The sequence below is a fragment of the Natrix helvetica genome (assembly GCF_964273705.1).
Source record: "Natrix helvetica genome assembly, chromosome: 2".
NCBI classification, from domain to species: Eukaryota; Metazoa; Chordata; class Lepidosauria; order Squamata; family Natricidae; genus Natrix; species Natrix helvetica.
Window position 1 is genome coordinate 218,669,182 of NC_138552.1, and position 23,477 is coordinate 218,692,658.

The 23,477-nt window shown below is 37.6% G+C and overlaps 1 protein-coding gene across 1 annotated transcript; it reads right to left on the reverse strand.

Moving 5' to 3' along the window:
* Positions 1-278: 278 nt before the first annotated feature.
* Positions 279-22,674, reverse strand: EGLN1 (egl-9 family hypoxia inducible factor 1). The gene is made up of 5 exons (XM_081942702.1): positions 21,335-22,674; positions 6,608-6,727; positions 5,118-5,254; positions 3,962-4,029; positions 279-3,335 (listed from the first exon to the last, which is right to left on the reverse strand). Exons 1-5 carry the CDS (start codon positions 22,271-22,273, stop codon positions 3,271-3,273), a joined length of 1,329 nt encoding a protein of 442 aa, XP_081798828.1. The 5' UTR covers positions 22,274-22,674; the 3' UTR covers positions 279-3,270.
* Between the last annotated feature and the right edge of the window lie 803 nt (positions 22,675-23,477).

Genomic DNA, 23,477 nt, shown 5'->3' on the forward strand with positions numbered 1-23,477 from the left:
AGACATTTTCTCATTGTTTTGACAAAACTCTTAAAGTTAAAAACACACATTTGTAGTAAAAACATGGTCAGAAAATTAAATTTCTCAGAACAAAGTTTTAACAGTGAAAAAAAATGTGAACTATTGATTTGATGAGGAACCATTTTTATTTAAAGGTTGTATGAACTAGCTAAAGATATGTAATCAATTGAAAAGTATCTCGTACATCTGCAATCAAGGTGCTTTATGTAGATCAGTGGTTCTTAACCTTCCCAATGCCACGACCCCTTAATACAGTTCATGTTGTGGTGACCCCCCAACCATTAAATTATTTTTGTTGCTAATTCATAACTGTAATTTTGCAATTTTCCCGATGGTCTTAGGCGACCCCTGTGAAAGGGTCGTTCGTCCCCCAAAGGGGTCGCGACAGAACCACTGATGTAGATGGTTAAAAGTGAATCCTCTTAATGCCTTCTGACAAGTATGTGTAATTGTCCCTTCCCTAGGAGATGACTAGCCTTGAAATGTATCCAGATAGCATTTTCTTTTTTTGTGGATTAGAAGACACAAGGGCAGGCAGAAGATCCTGCCCTGTTTACCTAGTGATTGTGAATTCAGTTTGTGTGGATATACTCAGAATACCTATTTACATCTCTCAATCAAAAACTGTGTTTACAGCAAGGGAGGCACTAAGGTAGTAGAGATAAAATGTTTATAATCATAGTGTTGACTTACTAACAGGCCACAGCACTTTTCTCCCTCCTCTGTTTATTTTCCCTCAGCAGCCTCACTTTTAAAAACAATCACAGCTAGATTAGATAATTAAAAACAGGGTTTATAAATAAAGCTAACAGACTTTTGACTACAGTTACAGTGCCTGCTAAAAACAGGCACATGCGTGCACACACACACAGTTTATCAGATTACAAATTTGTTGCTGTGGAATAGGCTTTAAAAAAGTTACATAATTACAAAATAACCACATTGTTTCAAGAATTTTCATAATCTTTTAATTAGATTAGCTTTACAAGCAACTCGAGAGCTATTTCAATAAGGAACACTGATTTTCAAAAGTTACATGACTTTATAATAAATCTGCCAATGAATCCTGAATTTCTTTGCCTGCTAGATAAAAGTCTTGTTTTACAGCTGGCTAATGTCATGAAATAAAAATAGCATCATGAAGCTTTATCTTTAACCAGGACTAAACAGAAATACAGGCCATAAGACAGTTTAAAAATAGTCTGAAACAGGTTTCTGTTTGGTGATGCCCCAGGCTGAAAATTTAACTAACGTGAACTGTTTTCAAATGGGCATCAGAGGCCCGGTTTGGTAACTTTTGTAAATAATGGAGATACCCAAGAGATTGTATATCTCGCCAGCAAGTGCAAATTTAAGATGCTGATTGATACCTTTGAATAAAGGGGGGAAAAGTAAAATCTTAGGTTTGCATTTTAACACATTAAACATAATACAAAAGCAGTTAAAAGTTAGATTTACTAGGCCTAATCTCTGCACTGTGCTGCAGACCAGTCAGTAAAGAATTAACACTCCTTGGCCAGGCTTCCAGAGGCACTTAAGAGTAAGATGTGTTTTCTTCTGATTTACCAGGATGAAGAGAAAAGTCAAACCATTACAAGTTTTGACAGCTAGTAAATAATTTTTGGAGAAGGGAACAGAAGGGAACAAAAAACCCAAACTTTTTTTTGTAACTTTCCCCAGCATGTTATTTTAATGTTGAATTTTCTCCCTTCTGTCAATGGTCATTAAGCACAATCCTTGTTGTTTTTCATGTTTTACATGAATAGTAAGGTTTTTTTTAATAAAAATTACTGAACTTTCCATAGAAAAGGACTTTTAAGAATATAAACTATACAGATGTTAAGTTGCATACAGAGAAACATTTCTGTACACTTACTTTATTTTGATTAAGTGAGACAAAGAGGGATTGGTGATGCTATAGTAAGGCTGGGAGAATTGAAAAGCTTCCCCCTTCAGGGAATCACATTTCAGCAGAAAAATAAAATAAATTTCACATAGCTGGTAAATGAATGGTATTGTTCCTCACTTTTTCCCCCCCAGAAACATTAGACCATTGTAAAAATTTGTCCATAGTATGAAATCCTTCACATATTAAGCCTGCAGTGATGCACTTCAGTCTTAATGTATTTAATATACACCTGACATTATGTAAGAGGATCAAGGGGCAAACAGTAAAGGATGAGGGGTGGTAATGCTTTGAGAGAAAACGTATCTCTGATTTTAACTTACGTGAATGAAAGCTTTGAAATGAGTTAAGACAGATCTCCCATCAAAGTAGTAGAAGGGGTGTTGCTTCATCTAAAAGCCTAGAAAAGCCCTTACAGTTTAGGTACTGAATGATATTTGTGGACAGAATCCACCTAGTAATTCATCTGCAGAAGTTGCACAAGAGCCCAGCTTTTATTTGAAGAACTGCATTTCCATTAAATGGCTTCACAGATGAAGTTCCCAGTGTTGTACACCCATAGTGTTCAACACTATGACAGTACAGATAGTATCAAGTTCACTTAGTGGCCAGCCAGTCACTTAGAAAACCCAAATGAGACAGATTAAAAAATGGTTACTTTCTGGATTCAGTAAGTAAAGCCATAAGTAATTGACAGAAAGACAGGCATCGTTTCATGTTGCTTAAGTTTCAGAGAGAACATAATACAATCAATCAAATCAGTATAAGATATGAAAAAAATGGGTTCTCAGATGATGATTAAAGTGCTCCTTTTTGGATTTTAGGTAAAAAGACAATCATTTAGTGGCATTTCATTTATTTAAATTAAGTTTTATATGGTAGAATAATGGGGAAAATAGCAGATTTACAAAAATAGAGAAATGCTACTTTGTAGAATGTTTTGTTCAATTTTGATCACCAAACCTAGTTATACAAAATTATTTAAACCCAACATTTATCACTTTTTAAAGAGGAAGATGAACAGCACTGAGCTGAATGACTGAATGTCAAAAGATGAATGATAGAAAAATCTCAAATGTCGGGCACTTCATGTGTCAATGCTTATCTTTACATTAGCAGTCACAGGATTGGAGTCACAATCATGGAGTACAATGCTTCAGCAGTTAAAAAGCCATTTGATGTAACATTGAAACCCATTGTTTACCGATTCAAAATCTTGATTTGGTGCTGATTTTCTTTTTCTTAATATTCACATTCAAAAGTTAATAGATATCATCAAGGTTTGATGAAGGTGAGGTGAAAAGAGCCAGGATGTAGAGGAGGGAACTGTAGACCAAAGGCTTTTACAATTGTTCTTTCCCATCTGAATCTGAAGGTTTGTTTAGTTCAACCCTCACACCTTTTTCACCTGCAAAAAAAGGGAGGATATTATATGGAAAGATGGTACTGATACACGGATTTGAAATAAATTATATTTTTTCTTTTATTAAACTTTAAAACAAAATACATATTTTTAAAACTTCAAAATCAATGCCTGCTTGAAACCAAGTTAAATATTGACTACAAAAGTTAATGACTTAATTTGGAAAAAAGAAACCAACATCAAGGCACATATTTGCACTTGGCTTTTGAATGTTAAAACTATTTCTATTATATTATTTTGTTATAATTAATACGTCTTAGTTTCATTTTTATTCATTTACTCATCTAATTTATATGGCCACCCACCTCACAAAAAAGTTCATTTTATAGGCAATACAAGCATAATTGAGCCCATAATTAGTTCTTGATGCGGGTGACACAGCAGAGAAATTTGCCTCCTGAGTCCCACCAAATGTAGTTCCCTGACAGGCCCGCCCTGATATTTTGCTTGATATTTTAATAAAGTGATAGTAGCTCAATTTCTATGCTCTAGATTAGTGTAATTTTGATTAAGTACAATCTTTAAAAATAAATTAGAATAGTCCTACTAGACCAAATTCAAGTAAGAAATTTGTAAAAACACTCAGTAAGAAAATATGGCAACTTATTTACCTGTTAAGTATTTTACTTTTGCACGGGCTCTTTCATCTGCATCAAAATACCACACTGTTATTGCGTACCTTTAAAAGAATAAAAAAGGTGAAGCAGTAATGGTACATTAAAATAATGCTTCTGTCAAGACTACTTGAGATTATTTCTATTACTTAAAAAGTACAATTCCAACGCAATTTGTCAGTTTTATATAAATATTTTCTCCCTTATGTGGTGCTCATGAGTATCATGATCTTTCATAATTTATATTAATTATAACTAGGTATTTTTTAAAGTGAAGCTCAAGATACTTACTATCTTAATTTCTCTAGAACTATGACTTCTGTAATTTATGGAAATTCATTTTAAATCAATATGAATATAAAAAATATTGAAGTATGTTGTTTCTTTGCTAATTAATGTTATATATAAAATAATTTTACCAGTCTATTAATTCTTTACAAAACATTTGAAAGATGTTCCTCAATTTTTCAATTTTGAATTGAAACAGTTTATTTTTTGCATTAGTTAAAATTGTGATGTCTTGATCTTCCAGGAAAAAATACTATCTCCAAATTATCTAAATATCATTTCTGTAAGTACAACATTTCCTAATATATGGATTTCAACTCCCAGTATTTCTCAGCCAGCATGGCTATTGTTGAGAATATTAGGAACTGAATTTTATACATCTGGAGAGCCCTAAGATAAAAGGAGGCTGTTTTAGCCTTTAAATAAATAAATAACACCATAATAGATTAAATTTATTTATCTTTTTTGCAATCTCTGAAAGAAGATACATATAGACCCAGCCCAAGAACAACATAGTTAATTTCTTTATTTCTTACATTCAATGGACAGAATCACTAGACTTTTTAACTAAACACAACTCTACTAAAACAAGATCCATTAAAGGTTCATTATTGTCCAAAATTCTAACTTTTTAGTTATATATTTTACAGTACTTAAACTGATAGACTTTGACTCTGATGGCCGACAAATAATAGCAGCATGGTAAATCCCTAAATTGCAATAAGCATTTTAAGAGGGTTTTGTTCATCTGTAACTTTCTAGAAAGCAATTAATGTGCTTTTGAAAGCTAAAACAAGAAGTTTTTAACATTTCACACCCCTACCAGGCTTCTTTAAAATCTGTATGTATGATTCATTCATCTCACCTTGTAGCAAATGCAGGCTGCACTTCATGAGGATTGCGGCGATCAGACCAGAAGAACAGCAGTCTGTCAAATTTAGGTTCAATATCAGCAAACTGGGCTTTGCCTTCTGGAAATATTCGGAGAATACCTCCATTTACCTTGAAAAGAATCCAACAGGAATTTACATTTTTAGTAGTTATCAGTTATTGTAAGATATTATTATCTGCTACAATAGATAACAATAATGGAAATACTTCCTGATATTCCAAAATTCTTCAGGATGAAGCAAAAGTAACAGAAAATGACAGTTACAAAGGGCCATCAAACTAAGATGATTCAAATTACGTTCTGGCTGTCTTTCCACACTTTCCTAAAGTTACCGCATTTTCAGAGTATAATAGGCACCTTTCCCCCACCAAAAAAGAGGGTGAAAATTTGTGTGCTAGCCCAACCCACCCGCACCAGAGGCGAAAAATGCAAGGCATGGAGGCAGCGATGGTTTGTGGCAATCCCTGCAGGCTGGAACAGCTGATTGGGGGTATTCTGGCAGTCCAATTCACCTGCCAATCAGCTGTGCTGAATCAGGCTGCATTAAGTGCTAAAACTGACCTGGCTAGTCATAGTTTGCAGCAGCGATCACATTCCAAATGCACATACAAGTAACTGATTCAGCAGGATTCAAAATAATAATAATAATATAAAATATAATACCGAAAGCAGGTTTTCCAAGGTAGAAGCAGTTTCACTTTCAGTTATCAGCTTAAACCAGGCTCCTTCCTGTCTCCTTGTTGCTCACACAGCAAATACTGTTTCAGAGTTCAAATAGCCCTCATTGGCTGACTTAGTTGCTATGCCTATTAATTGGCTAACCTTGTTACCATATGTTCCAAGTCATTAAGTCTCACATACTGACAGGAAGCTAGCTAGCTGAATACCATGGATGCGGGTAGGCAGAGGCAGAATTTTTTTTCTTCTCATTTTCCTCCCCAAAAACTAAGATGCATCTTATACTCCAAAAATATGGTCATTCTTCCTCCTCCTTCCCCTTTTCCTTTTCAACAAATACACTGAGCACCCCAGTTAAAGATATTACACATTTGGTACTTTATTATAAGTAAGCTTATTACATTTTCATTTGAATCACTTTACCAACAACAAAAATCATGATGTTGATAAAAAACATAAGCTGAAGGTAGAAGAATTACTTCAGGCTAAAGGTCTCAGTTTACATAGTAGAATTTCCAATAAATTTTCCAAAAGTAGAACCAGATAACATTTTAGATCCTAGACAGAATATATTTGCCCTGGAGACCTAGGGCTTGGTTGCAATATTAAGAATGAGTTTGCCAGATATTCAAGGGAGCCTGTTAAAAACATATGGAAAAACCAGCTAACTATTTTTAGACTTATTTAAAACAGCATAACAATCAATCACTTATTACAATCAATATAACAAGAATGCCATTTCTTAATATATTTACTGTAAAACCTTCTCCAAAAATAGAAAGTACCTTGGCATCCCAGTCTTTATTAAGGTAATATATACACGTAACACATCTTCCATCTCCATTTGGATTATCCACATGTCGCACATATCCTGTTCCATTGCCTGGGTAACAAGCTACCATTGCCTGCAATTAACAAGAAAGCGCATAACATGAACATAAAGGGACTTCTTCTCTATCTCAAAAAATGGATTTATAAATTTCAGCATTTTGAAATTTAATATTGTGAAAATATTTAATAAATATGCAAGTGATTATGTCCATGAAACTATTTTTTAAAAGCATATTCGTTCAGATGGTTGTCTAACACATTAGGGTAATGATAGCCTTATACATATTGACAATTTGTAAGCTTTAATCTGGTATAATTATTGTGCCAGGAGTAGCATTAAAAAAAACAAGTTAACACCATAAGTCAATGCTCAATAATGTTTGTATTTTAAGATTAAAACAGGAAGAAATCAAAATTATTTTGCAAGTTCTTTTTCTGGACCCAGGGATATAAGGAGTCCCATCTCTTGGTTGTGACAATGATTTTCTTGGCTGCCATGTGATTTGATTTTTGTTAATTATTATTGTTTTATTGTTCACTTCTCAGAGTCATTCATTGAGATGGGAAGCTATATAAACTGAATAAATAAATAAATAAGCAAGCAAGTAATACATCTATATTCAATAATTTCTAAGTATACGTTTGCTTCCACAATTATTTTTCCCTCTGCAGCTGTCTCTTGCTCCAGGGGTTCCTTACCTCCCTAAACAAATGGCATACAGACTTACAACCACAATTGAGATCAGAATTTCTGTTGCTAAGTGAAACATTTGTTAACTGAGTTTTGCCCACTTTACAACCTTTCTTGCCACAGTTGTTAAGTGAATCACTGCAGTTGCTATGTTAATTCACGCTTGTTAAGTGAATTTGGCTTCCCTATCATCTTTGCTTGTTGGAAGGTCACAAAAGGGGATCACATACAATGCGACACACTTGGGACACTGCAACTGTCATAAATATGAGTCAGCTGCCAAGCCTCTGAAGTTTAATCATATGACCATGGTGATGCTGTAATAAATCGTAAGTGTGAAAAATGGTAATGTCACTTTTTTCAGGGTCATTATGACTTTGAACAGTCACTAAATGAACTGTTGTAAAGTTGAGGATTACTTGTAAATATTTTTTGTAAGTAAACTGGTATAACTTGAATGATCCACATTATTATTAAGAAAATTATAATTTGGAGAAATCAGAGGGCTTTCCATTAAATTTTAGCCTGCTGTTTATAAATTCTATTATATTATTAATAATATAAGAAATGTTAGTGTTTTTGCTGCCATCTAAAGATAGTTATTAATACATTTATATGTCGTTATCCGCAAACAAACAAGAATGACTTTTCACTGGCATTTCAAAACAGTACAAAAATATTCAAAGGACACTTAAAAAAACAGACAAATAAAGGAATTCAGATATTACTTTCCTACAAAGAATTGGAAAGTTACTTTATATACTACACTAAAACCTAAGTTTCAAAATGGCCATGACAAGGAATTCTTACACACTGTTTGGGTCCACACAACCTTCTATACCTTAAAATAGATTAACAAAACACAACAGCTGTATTTGGATAATATGCTCTATTAAAACAAATTCAATACACTAGAGCTAAACAAGACTGCCTATTTCATATAATGCTAGGACAGTAGTATAAATCCCAACATATACTGAATTATAAACTATCCAACAACATTTTTAGCCTAGTATAGTGTGTTGTATGAAGCATCTTAAGCAACTCTGGGCAGCTCATAAAACAGTAAAACTAGTAACTCTTAAAACAATCATAAAATAAAACACTAAACCAATCAAACAAAAAACCTTATGCCATAATCATTCCTTTAGGATGTTGTACAGCAAACTCTAATTACCCTATATCCATAATCTTTTAAAGATGATCTTTTTCTCCATTTATCTGCAGTAATAAGTTATTCTATTGCAAGTACCTTTAGATTCCTCTCTAAAAACATCCCAGAAGAAAAGAATAGTTACCAAGAAAACTACGTAGAGATCTTAATGAATTAAGGAATTGAATACTAAAGGAATATTTTTTTACCAGAAGCAACATAATAATATATAGATTTAACTTTTATAGCCATATAATCATTTGTTCTTTGATGAGAACTTTCCTAGATATTGAAAATTAAAGGAATGGGGGTACAGATGAGTTAACAAAGTTTTTTTTTACTACTCCTACATTAAACTATTTCCGGCAAGTCATTAATGCCATGGTTAAAATTGGGTCAAAGACCACGCACAACTTGATAAACCATATAATTTAACTGTAGTCTGTGTGCATGTGTCTAGTCATATATATAAAATTCAACATACTGGATTGCTTCACATAACATAAAATAAGCATAATTGGTTTGGACATGAACCACACCAAGTTGGTGTTTCCAAGTATGAAACTTTTAGCACATTCGTACTGTGAAAGCATTTAAGTGTTCCTGAGCATAGTGTAAGAGTTTTAAGTATAATAGTAATTATTTAATAAGCAATCAAGAAAGCATGCATCATTGTTTCAACTCTATTAGCAGTTAGGGCTTCAAAAGGAAGTTGTTCATTAAAAGTAGTGGAAAGTTTTGACTTCGCATTTGACAGGTGCAGCATGATGTGTCTATTTTTACTTCAGGCTTCTTTGTAACCAATCATGTTCTTACATGTCTGTAGTTCCTTGTTGCTTGATAATAAATAAACCCAGGGTTTTTTTTGTTTCAGGGTCTTGCTCTTGAATATTACTGAACATGTCTCTAGTGTGTCTGACCATGCTTTGCAAGCCCCTTTCAATAAAGATGAGAAATCAAACAATCACATCGAGTTCTGAAAGTAGAGATGAGGACTTTAAAAAAAATTAGCTATCTTCTTTCCCATCTTTTCCATTTTATTAGTTTATAATATAAAACACAAAGATACAAAAGCAAATAAAAGGAAAAACAGGAGAGGAAAAAAGGGAAAAGTATAGAGAAGAAGGGGGGGGGGAAGAGAAGGCACTGACTTCCGACTGCCTTTGGGGCAGTAGAACAAGAAGTAACATCAAACCTCAATGTTTTACTTTTACATAATAGTATAAACTAGCCATTTCTATAACAACAGATCTACAGATGATCTACAGAGTAGGGAAAATGAATTTCACTGCATTTCATACAATTGGGTAGAAGAAAAAAAGTATACGGCTTCTTATAGATTTTCCTCTCATAGAACTTGCTAAGAGCTTAAATGGGATTTGATCGGTGGTGGGATTTGAATAACTTAACAGCTGGTTCTCTGGCTGGGTAGGCACGGCCGGTTAGTCATGTGACTGGGTGATGTCACTCATCACAGCCAGCCCCAAATTTGCTGCTTCGCCAAACCGCGCAGAATCTTAACTATTGGTTCGCCTGAATTGGTGCAAACCGGCAGCAGCCCATTTGATTCTCACTATCAAAAGAGTTGCTTCACAAATCTTTAGCATCAGGAAATGAGCAGCAAAACTGTCACTGCTTAGAAAGGGTCAGAGGAAAGGACTCAGGAATTAAGCTTTGGGAATATATATGGCAAGAGTCTGGATTGTTAGATACAGCATTTCTTTTTCTTTGAATGCTTGGCTTTCTAATTGTTTACAACAAATCTACTAATCTAACTTTGTGTCTGCTTGAGAATACAAAAATGAGTGTGTTCAACTGGTGTATTGAGTACAAAGTCTTGATATCACAAGATGTAATAATTTTATTGATACTTATCATTATCATGGTACTTGGTTATTTGGGGGATCACTTCTCTCCAGTTACATCTACCTGTCCCATAGGTCTGGCAGACGGGGCATATTATAGGACTACCCAGATAGGTAATATCTTCAAATGGCATCTAGGAAGAAAGCCTTTTCTGCCATGGTGCTTGTCCTGTGGAGCATCCTTCCCCCTGCCCAAGGTGAGGCTAGCTCCAATCTTATTGGTCTTCAGATTATATTCAAAACATGGTTATGTCAACTGGCTTGGATCCCATAATAAGAGCAGAGCCTGCCAGATGGTTACATGATGGCCAACAGAATACATTCTCTATATGGCTTCTCCCGCCACTATTTTTTAAAATCTTTTTAATTTTATCTTTGTTGCATCATTGGCTTTTTAAAATCTATTTGGATTATCTTGTACACACTGCTCAGTCACTATATGAGATGGGCGGTAATATAAATGTGATTGATAGGTGGATAGTTGGATGACTTGATAGATGGATATCCTATATTAAAAGCATTCTTAACAGAACATTTAAAATCAAACTTTGTTTCTAAGATAAGTTTCAGATTCTATGTTCCCATTCAACTGGCACTATATAACATACTATGATTAAGATACCTTCAAATGTTTTATAAACATAATATTTTCAGTTTAATTTTTTAAAATATTTTTCTTTCAGAATTCTTCCTTGCTTTAAAAAAATACTAGAAATCCATCCCCATTTGAGTCACTGTTTCAGAGATATCTCCTTACCAGATTTGTCAATGCCCTCAATAACGGCAACGTTTCTAATGTTAGTGGGAAATAAAAGTTCTTTAAAAATCTGGGACATAATCAGAGATGTATTTGCCTTGAAATTAGCCCAGATTGAAATAGCATAATTAGGAATTGACCATAGAATATATTTATGACATTTTGTATGAAATATTTGTAAATATTTCAAAAATTTTCAAATTTATGTAAGACATGGGTTCAGGATTTTGGATGCATTCTGAAAGTTACTTCATTTGAAGTATCTTGGTTGAAAATATTTTGCCCTCTATTTAACAATATTTACTCTATTAAAAATTAAAATTGATGTATCCACTGCCACTATCTTTTCTCATGATTGTTTGAAGCGATTTTTAATATGGTATTATTTTCAAAACAGGTTACCACACTATTTCAATAAAGGTCATACAAAATTATATATTTGAAGACCACTGAATAGAAATAGACACATTCATATAAAATGGGGGGAGGAATTCTTCATGTAAAATAATTTATAAACTACAGCATAATATTTTCTTATTAAATGATATGCATAATTGCTAACTGATAAAGTGGCCTATATTAGAAAATACACAAAGCAAAAGAAATGAACGATTTTAGAAGGACAGAGAGTAATGAAAATGATTAATCATCAATAACAAAGAAAGAATGACAGTTGATAATATTTGAAATTCAAAAAATGAAACCATTTAGAAAATGCTTCACATGGAATGTGTGGATTCTCAGGTCTGATCATTACCTTTTTCTAAACTTTCTCCCCCTAAAAAGTAAATAATTTCAGAATTATTTTCTGTAGCAGAAGATAATATTGAAGTACAAGACCTATTCCTTTTAACTCAAGATTCCTTTCCACTATATCCATGATGGCCAACCTATGGCACGCGTGCCAGAAGGGGCACGCAGAGCCATTTCTCCTGGCACGCGGAGCCATCATCAGTTTCACTTCCGGGTTCGGGCGCAGCAGCCAGCTGGTCTTGATACGCATTGGCGTGCCAGAAAGCAGAAGTGGAGCCGCCCGGTGCGCATGTGCACGCCAGGAAAATGATTTTTGTTTCCAGGGTGCACATGCATGTCGGCCATTTGGTGATCTGGTTCCTGGCACGCATGCACACCAAAAACCAGCAACAGGAAGAGCAACTGCCGCGCGTGCCAAAAGACGCAGAGAGGGGTTCCTGGCCATCGCTTCTTAGTAGAGCTGTGGTCAGGGCTTCCCTCTCTTCCCGCCTGAGCGGGCCTCTTGCATAGCCCCAGCCTTCCAGCCCATGGCTCATCTGCTGTCCGAAGTGCCTGGCCGGCTCGGGCGCCTGACAAAAGCAGCAGCAGCCACAAGGGGAAAGGCAGGAGCGGCTAGCCGGCCCCTGCAGCCATTCCCACACCAGCCAGAAGCAGCACTGTGACAGCCGCCGGGGGCGAGGGGACGGCAGCGGCAAGGATGGCCTTTCCTCTCTCCCCACCTGACAGGCTACGTGTACAGCTCCAGGCCGCAGCTCTGATGAGGATCCAAGGTCTGGAGTGCCTGGCTGGCTTGGGTGCCCCAGAAGAGCAGCAGTTGCAGCCACAGGGGGAAGGGCAGGAGCAACCGGGCAGCCACCACAGCTACTCCCATGTCATCAAGCCAGGCCCTTGGTGGTGTCTTTATGAGGGTAGCTCGCCTCCCTGCCAGCAGCTCCTCCAGTGTCCCTGATGGAAGCAGCATCGCAACAGTCGCCGTTACCAGGGGCGAAGGGGTGGCGGTGGCGAGAACGGGCGACCACCGCCCCTTCGTCTCTTCCCCAACAGCAGCTGTTGCGCTTCCACTTCCAGCCGGAATGCTGGCGGAGGAGCTGCTGGCGGGGGAGGCAAGCTACCTGCATAAAGAGGCCGCCAAGGGTCTGGCAGAATATATCCCGGCTGGAAGCGGCAGTGCTCCAGACCGCGGATCTTCATCAGAGCTGCAGGCTGGAGCTCTGAAGAAGTCTGCTCAGGCGGGGGGGGGGGGGGAGGGAAGCCTGGGACTGCCCGTCCTTGCCATCGCTATGCCTTTGCTTCACATAAAGACGCTACCAAGGGTCTGGCAGAATATATCCCGGCTGGAAGTAGCAGCGCTGTGGACTGCGGATCTTCATTAGAGCCGCGGGCTAGAGCCGTGCAAGTAGCTCGCTCGTGTGGGGAAGGAGGGGAACCTCCTGTGACAGGAGCTGTCACAGTGCTGCTTCTGGCTGGGATACTGGAGCAGCCAGAAGGAGAAGCTGCCGTGGGGGAAGTGGGCAGGGCAGACACCGATTGCAAATACTTCTCCCCCAGTGCAGTCCGAGAGACAGCAAAGAGCCTCGAGAGGGGGGGGAGGCTGTTTTCACCCTCCCCAAGCTCCTTGAAAGCTTCTCGAGCCTGGGGAGAGGGAAAAACGGGTCTATCGGGGGCCAAAAGGGAGGGGTCACACGCATGCGCAGGGCGTGTGTGTGCGCATGCGCAAGGGGGGGTCACGCACATAGCATTATGGGTATGGCACGCCTGCATATGACCCCCTTGCGCTCCCCCCGCTTTTGCCATGGGAGCCCAAAAAGGTTCGCCATCGCTGCACTATATGATTCTATGACAGGTCAGTTCAATATTTACTTTGCAGTGTTCATGCTTTCCTTCTAAATAAGCAAGAATGAAGATATCTATTTAGTGTTCAACAGCTTATAGCTGCATTTGCAACTAAAATTAAAAATGTTTACACAAATTAAATTGATAAACCTTTAAGCTCTAAGTCTTTTATGCACCAAACACACCAACGTTATATCCATATATTCATATTTTAGTTTCTCCAAAGTTAAAGACAAAAAAAGGATGCTCTGAATTTTAAAAAACATTTCAGATTAAAAAGCAGTTATATAGACAATAAGTTAATAACAATTTTAAGTTTTGTCATAGCATCCTTTGCTAACTTTTTTTTAAAAAGCAAGATTTCTTTTCTGGAAATGTAATGGATGTTAATATTTCCAACAATTTTGAATAACACTTAATAAAAATAGGATAATGGACAAATATACCTAAAATATATGTAAATGATTATTTTTGAAGTACTCAAAACCATACCCCATCAAGAAAAAACTGAAGTTTCTTGTCCTGAAACTCAGACCTGGGAAGGAGACATTTGTATGATTGTAATTTCTCCTTCAACTTTTGAATAATGACACGACTTTGTTTTCTTTCCATCTCTTGAATATTTGTCAATATTTGCAAGTTTCCCCCTCTCATATTGCCAAGTAAATGGCAACAACTATTCGCCACCATTTTTTTGATATTTAATGTTTGGACTGAAAATAGAAATATATTTAATGTCAAGTTGACTGCTGGTTACCAGATGAGGACTAGACTTTATTATGATTAATCTAACAAGCATGTTTTCCTCTTTTCTTCCTGTTCAAACTATCTCAGTATATATCTCAATCTACTCTAGAATCCTCTAGAAGATTTGGGAGACACACAGAACTGATGGGAATTCTTTTCTCTGCTGTCTTCCTCTGTTAGCAGATGGACTTTATCAAATACAATACAAATGTGATGCAATAGGTATCACATTCCCAAATACAGTCTAGTTCAGAAGCTACATTGGAATCCACAGTGTTACAATACTTTTAACATTAAACATATTACCAATTCCTTGGACTAACACAATTTTCTATAGAAAAAAACAGGAAAGAAGAAAACTAAAATGCCTAGACTAGAGTAAAAATTGGTATGCCACAAACTGAGCCCAATATATCCCAATAAACTAATTGTGTATTTTTTTTCTCAATAACATCATCAACATCGCAATGAGACAATGATGCTTTTCCTGCAAAAGTGTCAATTCCCAGGTTAAGAAAAAGCAAACCTGGAAAATAACTAATTTTCTATTAAATAACTTCAGTCAACCTTTGCAGTTCTTTATATTATTTTGCACAAAAAGAATACATAACTTAAAGAAAAATCAGATAATAAACTTTACCTTTATTATTTAATAATAAAGTTATATAAAGTTATAAACTTTAAGATGCAGAAATATATTCATCCTACTTTGAGATAGAGCTAGAAATACTGAGGTATTTTTTTGACTTCATCTTCTGGAATATTTTAAAAAGAACAACGAAGATGATGAACGCAAACCAGTATACCATGAAGGCTTATTGAGTACTGGAGAGGCCAAACTTGCCTGTAAGACAGATAAAATGAAGAATAGAAAAGAGACAAAGCAAAATATTACATGGCCTGTATATTTAAAAAAAAGCAAGCAAAGCAGATAACAAAACCTGGCAAACGCTAAAAGCAAGAGAAGGCTAATTTTGGCTGTACAAAACCAAGCCTTAAGAACAAATGCATACTGTACAAGATCAGAACTGAGAAGGCTGCAACAAAGAACAAATGAAGCTTCTGCAAAGAAGCTGAAGAAACAAACCCCTAGTTAACTGCTGCAAGGAGACTGAAGAGATTGATTACCAACAACAGCATGACAAAGTAGCAACAATAGAGCCTTGGAAGATCTGCAAGAAACACCATTTGCCAGCAAGCAAGAACTAGTGAGTCCACAAAATAGACAAGTAGACAATGAAGAAGCTAAAGTGCTCTGGGATTTCAGAATTCAAAACAGACAAGTACTTGCCACATAACACTCCAGACGTAACAATTGTTGATAAGAAGGACAAAAAATCTGGATAGTGGATTTTGTGGTGCCCAGAGATAGCAGAATAGAAGAGAAAGAACTGGAGACAATCACAATATGCAAATACCTGCAAACAAAAATACAGTGACTATGGCAAAAGAAAACAATGATAGTAATAGGCGCCTTAGGTGCAATCCCAAAACAACTGGAGCACAGTTTAACTCCAACAGCATAAACAAAATGACCATTGGCCAATTGCAAAAGGTAGTTTTCTTTGCAAAACTTCACATTCTATGATGCTGATACCTTTAACACCATCAAACAACACCTGTCCTTGGAAATGAATCAATAGGTAGATAAAAATGTCAAATCCAGTCTAAATAGCTGGCTTACAGTACAACAAACTGTAATACTTTATTAAATTTATATGCCACCCGACTCCCAGTTATACTGGTTTAGCAATTGTAAAAAATATTTAAAAATCAAAAAACACCAAAAAGCAAAAAGGAACAAAAATGGCATAAGTTAACAAACTCAGATGGGAATAAAAAAAAAGAGGAAAGAAGGTCTGCAATCTCATTTGCCATTATGCAAAGAGCAAGGTCTTCAGAGCCACTCAAATCTCAAGGTAAATGTCATTCCAGAGGGCAGCACAAAGAGTCACTTCTAGGATCCAAGAGATGACACCGTTTAACTAAAAGAACTTGGAGTGTGCTAACTCTATTCTACTCCTAATAGCTTTAAGCCATGGTAAACAGCAAGTCTTTACAGATATCTTCAGCATTTCTTAGGTTCCCTGATAAAATATATTTATAATTATTTTAATAATAAAAAATGGGAAGCGGATCAGTTGCAAATCCATGACCTTATAATATTGGTTTTATTTATATCAAAGCCTCTGTGGTCTTGTTTTAGAAAGTATAAATGATACATATTTGGTATGAAATTCTATGAGCCTATAATTTTTTTAAAAAGTAAACTAGAATGACATGGAGGGGGGGGGAGAAGAACACAAAGTGTAGCAGGAAAAAGCACTAATTGTTTGCTTTCTGAAGCTATGACTGACCTCGTTGGCCAGAAAACTGAAATGATCATATGGCATCTCACTTAATCATCACTTCACTCAACCACTAAGATTCTGGGCCCAATCATGTTCTTAAGTGGAAGACTACCTCTGTGTGTGTGTGTGTGTGTGTGTATGTATGTGTGTGTGTGTGTATGTGTGTATGTATGTATGTATGTATGTATGTATATATATATATATATATATATATATATATATATATATATATATATATATATATATATATATATATATATATATATATATATATATATATATATATATACATATACACACACACACACACACACACACACACACACACACATATATATCAAACAGTTATATGACTCCAATCAATTTTGCTGGTGTATATAAAAAGCAACAAAATGGAATAAAAACAATTTTATAGAAAGTTTCATGATAAATGTTTAAAATAAGTGAGTTAATTGGACAAACTGGGATCTAATGCCAAATTGACCAACACATTTATGACATTAAAATTAGAATTGCAAAATTTATTCAAAATGAACTATTTAATGTTTTGAGTTATCTTACAGGATTAAACTAGAACAGATAGAAAGGGATACTAGATGAGTGGCTTCTCTCAAATGTGACTTGCAAGCCTGCCCTTTTAAGCCACATTCATTTTTAGTGATACAAAATAGTTAGTTCATTTCAAATAAGCAAAATTCATTGAGAGTGTGCTTCTATCCAAGGGCAGCAATATTCTAAGAATAAAATATGTGTGATAGTGCAATACAAATGGTTTTGCAAATAATTGTTTTCTACAAAGAAAACTATGTAAAACAAAGATTTCTAAATAATATTCTATATTAAAGTTTTTTTATATTACCTTTTTAACAATCCTGGAGTTATTAAATAGTTGTTCACCTCAAAACAAAGGTTTTATTAGAGTTAGGTTTATGAGATTTACTCAAAGATATATGATGACAACTTATGGTTAATATTAAGACATCAAAAGACAATTTTCTAAAACTGTGCTAAATTCTACGCAGCACACAAATGTATCATGGTTCCTTCAGAAACAGTTGTAAGTTGTATTAAACTTACAAAGTTGCAGTACCTAATGAAATTGGAAAAAAATGAAATTGAAAAGTAACAAAGCTTGACAAAACAAGTTCACTTAAGGAATACAGATAGTCCTCAACCTATGGCAATTAAGTCCAAAATTTATGTTGCTAAGCAAGACAGTTAAGTGAGTTTTCCCCCCATTTTACGATTTTTTCTTACTACAGTTATTAAACGAATCACTGCTGTTGTTAAGTAACATGGTTGTTAAGTGAATCTGGCTTCCCCATTGATTTTGCTTGTCAGAAGGTCACAAAACCAGGATACTGCAACCGTCAACAATATGAGCCAATTGCCAAGCATCCAAAGTTTGTTCACCTGACTATGGGGATGTTGCAATGGTTGTAAATGTGAATAATGGTCATAGGTCACTTATTTCAGTAGTGTTGTAACTTCCAATGATCACTAAACAAAAGGCTGTGTGTTGAGGACTACCTGTAATGAGAGAAAAAAAACCAGAAGAGTTTTGAAAGCAGAAATAGCTAGTCTGACACACTGAAGTCGTTGTACTACACGTAGAGGTAGCATGTTATGGATTAAAATGTTCTGGTCACCACGATGTAAAAAAGATGTGGAGACTCTAGAAAGAGTGCCGAGAAGAGCAACAAAGATGATTAGGGGACTGGAGACTAAAACATATGATGAACGGTTGCAGGAACTGGGTATGTTTAGCTTAAGAGAAAGAAGGCCTAGGGGAGACATGATAGTATTGTTCCAATATCTCAGGGGTTGCCACAAAGAAGAGGGAGTCAAACTATTCTCCAAGGCACCTGAGGGTAGAACAAGAAGCAATGGGTGGAAACTAATCAAGGAAAGAAGCAACTTAGAACTAAGGAGAAATTCCCTGATAGTTAGAACAATTAATCAGTGGAACAGCTTGCCTCCAGAAGTTGTGAATGCCCCAACACTGGAAGTCTTTAAGAAGATGTTGGATAGCTATTTGTCTGAAACGGTATAGGGTTTCCTGCCTAGGCAGGGGGTTTGACTAGAAGACCTCCAAGGTCCCTTCCAACTCTACTATTGTATTGTATTGTATTAAAACATTCAAGTTTGACAGGATTTGAATATAAGAAAAATATTATACAGAAAATTGAATTTTATATATAATATTACGAGAATCTAAAAATGGAATGAGTGCTCTAAAGCATTTGAAGGGAAATTTTAGCAAATACATTTGAGTAGTAATCTGAGCTACCCCTGCTCACCAGCATTCATTAAGAAGTTTAACTATTTCCTGTGGATAAAATATTGATCATGTGTCAAATCAGTTCATGAGTAGAAAAATCTAAAAAAAATTATCAAGTACTATAGTTACATAATCTGTAACTTCTTCTATATTTCATTTTACTTTGACTTCACAATTCAATCTGCTTTCTTCCATATTTTTTTTATGTATATGACATATGTTTTGATTTGAGGGCACAAGATAGTCCAGATCAGAGGGCGAATGTAGCACCTCATAAAACAGCCTTACCTCTTCTTGGGGTTGTGTTTAGGAGGTTTGCCCTCTGAAACTGCTGCATAATTCTGGGAGAAGATAGGGGCTTGTGTCTTCAAATATAAACTGTTACATGGCTGTAATACACACTCATATTTCAGGAAAGTATTCCCTGCAAATCTTAAATGATTTTTCTTTCTTCAAATGCCCATAAAAACTATAGGGAGAGACTTTTACATCATCTTTTTCTTAGCACTATCAAATGCACTGTTTCCATGAGGTTCAAAAGCCAGCAAATATCATGTTTTTTTTAACCGAAACAGATTTAAGGAATTCTTAATTTAGATTATGTATCATTTTGTCCTATTTTATAAATCACAATGAACATTTTTTCTTAATATATGTGCAACACAAAGCAGTGTAGATAGCTCTTCTCCTGATTTTTATTAACTGCATATCTTCAAAAGTATACTCTTAAGTGGGCAAATATAAATAAAATAAAAACAGACCTCATTCCTCATTCCCTATGCTTTCCCAGCGCAAAGATTTATAGAAAAATGTGGACAGAAGTCTTCTCTTTAAAACTACACTGACCGAACCATGAAACATTTTAAACAATGCTGCTGCCCAATTATATTTTAATTTATGGTTAGCAAAGATATAACTTTTCTAACATATTGGATTTAAGTAGCATATTATTAATTCTATCACTGATAATTATAATATAATTATAAATATAACACAACACTTTTTCTAATGAGTGGATACTTCCACATTTTAAACCTGTTAATTTTTTCCCACTCAGTTCTTTCCAACAAATGTACAAGTGTTAATCCTCATCAAAATTTGCTTTATCCTTTTGGTTACAGACTAAGAAGAGAGCATATAATCCCAGGCAATTTCTTCATCTTCAGCATTTACATTTAGAAAAAGCTGTGGCTCATCCTACATTCCTTGACCTCTATCATGTGCAAAGAAACAAAACCACAATGAAGATTTGTAATACTTTCTAATTATAATACAGTTCTGCTATGTAATATTGGTAACACTATGAAACTTTACTCCTAATTATCAATGTTAAGTTCAATAATGTATTAGTTCCTATAAATAAACTGAAAAACTAATTTTATGCTTACCATAATATTCAAGAATGCTTTTTCAGCTTACCAGAAGAAATAATCACTAAATCTCAGTAAGCATAATTGTGCAATATTGGCATTAAGAGTCTTGTGCTATATGTAACAAGATGTGCATTTAGCATTACAAAATAATCAAGACTGAATAGGATGTCAAGTAGCAAATTCAAATTCCCCAGGTTTACACCATGATTAGTTCTAGCTAATTCAACATTTAGCATGTACTGGTATATACTCTTATAGGTATACTGATAAAATGAGAGTAGATTAACAGTACTCATATTGACACTATTATGCTCTATTTTACTGTTTCTCTTCCACACATTTGCTCAACTAGAAAACAGAATCTCACTTTAGGAGAGAGTCTCACTTCAATCACTCCAACACAACTCTGTAACACTTCTGTGTCATCAACTGGTTATATGAACAAAATTATATAACTGTGGCATCAATTGGTTATAGAGAAAAACTTATTTTTTCAATGTTCTGTCTTCATTTCTCCTCCAAGAACCTTAAAATAATATTGGTATCTTTGAATTAGGAGCAAACCCTAATGTTTTGGATGGTTTAACCAAGTGCTTATTAAATAAAGTGTTATTCAATCAGAAGCATTTAAGTTCTACTAACCCCAAGCAGACATATATCAAGCTACCCTCAGGGATCCCTTACAGAAGCTGTCTCTCAATCTTTCTCTGACCCTTACCACTTCACCCACAATTTTGTGGCCTTCAATTAATCTATTAAACCATCCTAAAAATAAATGTGCTTAGGGACCATAAAGAATCAACAGCTAGAAGGCCTCACTGCCGACAGCTGCATAAGTACCACCAGAGGATGGCAAGAAAGAGGAGGTGCCACTCACTTTCGTCCTGCCGTTGATTTTGTAGTTACCCAGTTTGCCATTGCAGTGGCGTATAAGATCGTCCATACTGTTCATAAGCTTTCCGATGGTTTTGCAGCCAGACTCTTTGCCTTCCACCCAGGTGATTTTATCGCCACGAATGTCCCTGGAGGAATCGCTCTTCTGACTGACCAGCTGCCCGTCGGTGAAGCGTCCGGTATGGTGCAAAGCCCGAACCTCCTGCTCGATCTGCCCGCCCAGCTCCTTGCCCAGAAAGTCATCCACCACGCAGATGCCATGCTTGTTCATGCAGGGCACGATGTACTCCAAAGCCAGACGCTGAGGCACCAGCGATTTCATCTGCCCATTGGGGCGCAGGGACGCTTCGCCAGTCAAATTGGATTTATCCCGGTAGAAGTGCCCCGCCTCCACGGCCGGACCTGCCGCAGCAACCGCCGCTTCCTTATCCTCCTCTTCCTGTGTTCGGGCTCCTGGCGCCACTTTGGCAACGTGGTTGTTCGTTACCGCCACGTTCTCCTCCGAGTTGGTGTCCCGCTGCGGCTTGGCCGGGAGCGCCGTCGCCGCCCTCTCCTCGCCGTCCCGTCCTGCAGCATGCGGGCGGCCGTGACGAGCGCTCTGGTGGAAGGGCTGGTCGTCGCCGGGTTTACGAGGCTCAGCAGCGCCCCCTTCTGCCGCCGGGGAGCCGCCTCCGCCGCCGTCGCTTCCCCGACAGATGAGCTTGTGCTTCTTCCAGTCCTGACGCTGATGCTCTTTGCTACAGTAGAAAGAGCTGCGGCAGCGGCCGCAACGGAGCAGGTTCTCCATCTTCCCGCACAGCTCACAGTACTGCCGGTCCCGCTCTTGGCTGGCGCTGCTGCTGCTGCTGCCGCCGCCGTCGCATCCCCCGCCTTGGCCGGCCCCCCCGCCGCCGCCGCCACTCCCACCACTGTCATTGGCCATGTTCTCGCGTCCCCCTCCTTGGTCGCCCCTGGTTTTTTTTTCTTTTTCCGCGGCCTCGGGAAGGCGGCGAGTAGCTCACTTCATCATGGCCGCCCCCTAGCCCGTCGGAGCCGCGCCGCGGCTCTGCTGCTTCGTCCGTCTCCTCCTCTCCTCCTGATGGGCGGAGGAGCGCCACCAAACCCCGCCGCCTTCTCGCCTGCCGCTTCAGAGGCGCCCTCCTACCGACGCCTCATAGCAGCCTCTGGCAAATGGGAAGAGAGGCGTCCTCCTCTACAACTCCGCGGCTCTTTTTCCCCCCCTCCTCCTCTGCCACCTCTTCAGGCAGAGGGAGAAGCGAGAGACCCGTCCGCTGCCGTCGCGAGCTCTTCTCCCCCCGCCATCCCCCACTCGCCCTATCTCCTCCTCCTCCCTTCTCACCGTTGCCCGGGCCTTTGGAGGGGGCGGGGCTTACGCCGCCACTCTCCGGCTCTGCTTTGCACGTACGCCACTTCCAGTCAGTTCACTTCAGAAGATGGGAAGGGCGAGGTGGGAGGAGCGCGCGCGTTCCCGAACCACCCCCGGAGGTTCAGTTGAGAGGCGGAACCCGGGGTGGCCACGCGCGTTTAGGGGCTTTCCTTTCTTTCCCTCTTTCTCTTGCGCGAGTGTCGGGGCCGCGTGGCTATGTGGCGGAGGACATCCGAGGCGGCGGCTCCGACAACCCGCTGAACCCTCAAGCTCCGTTGTAGCTCAGTTAAGCGGATTGAAAGGGGACTTTGATTCGCATAGACTAGCTAAATCTCGTTTCTCTGGTGTGCCCGCGACTCATTTTCTAGTTTTGGTTCTCCAAAGCTGTAACGCAACTTGGCCGCCCGCAACTCGGCGTGCGTAGTTTATTTGTTCTACCGGCCGAACCTAGAAAATGTGGTTGAATAAAGCAAAAGAGAGCCTATCGTTTGAACCTGACCAGGAAATTGACAATGCCGAGAAACGTTGTAGCTGCTGATGTGAAAACACAGGAAGCATTTCTAGGTTTAAAACCCAATATCCCTTCGATCAGAAGAAGGCATAAAGCAGTGGTTTTCAAACTTGTTCACTTTTAAGTTATGTGGACTTTTCATCAATTAATTTAATAATCATTTTGATAAATGTATAATTTTGGTCTGTAAATTGCTGAATTCTGGGAGTCGAACTCCACACATCTTAAAAGTTGCCAAGTTTGAAAACC

Bases quoted from the DNA above. Each gene is read 5' to 3' on its own strand.
- EGLN1 (XM_081942702.1), bottom strand. From the start codon at position 22,273: ATGGCCAATGACAGTGGTGGGAGTGGCGGCGGCGGCGGGGGGGCCGGC. The intron at 6,728-21,334 runs GTGAGTGGCACC...TGTTAATTGCAG, and splicing joins AAATCAACGGCAGGACGAAA to GCAATGGTAGCTTGTTACCC. The intron at 5,255-6,607 runs GTACTTTCTATT...ATTCTTTTCAAG, and splicing joins ATAAAGACTGGGATGCCAAG to GTAAATGGAGGTATTCTCCG.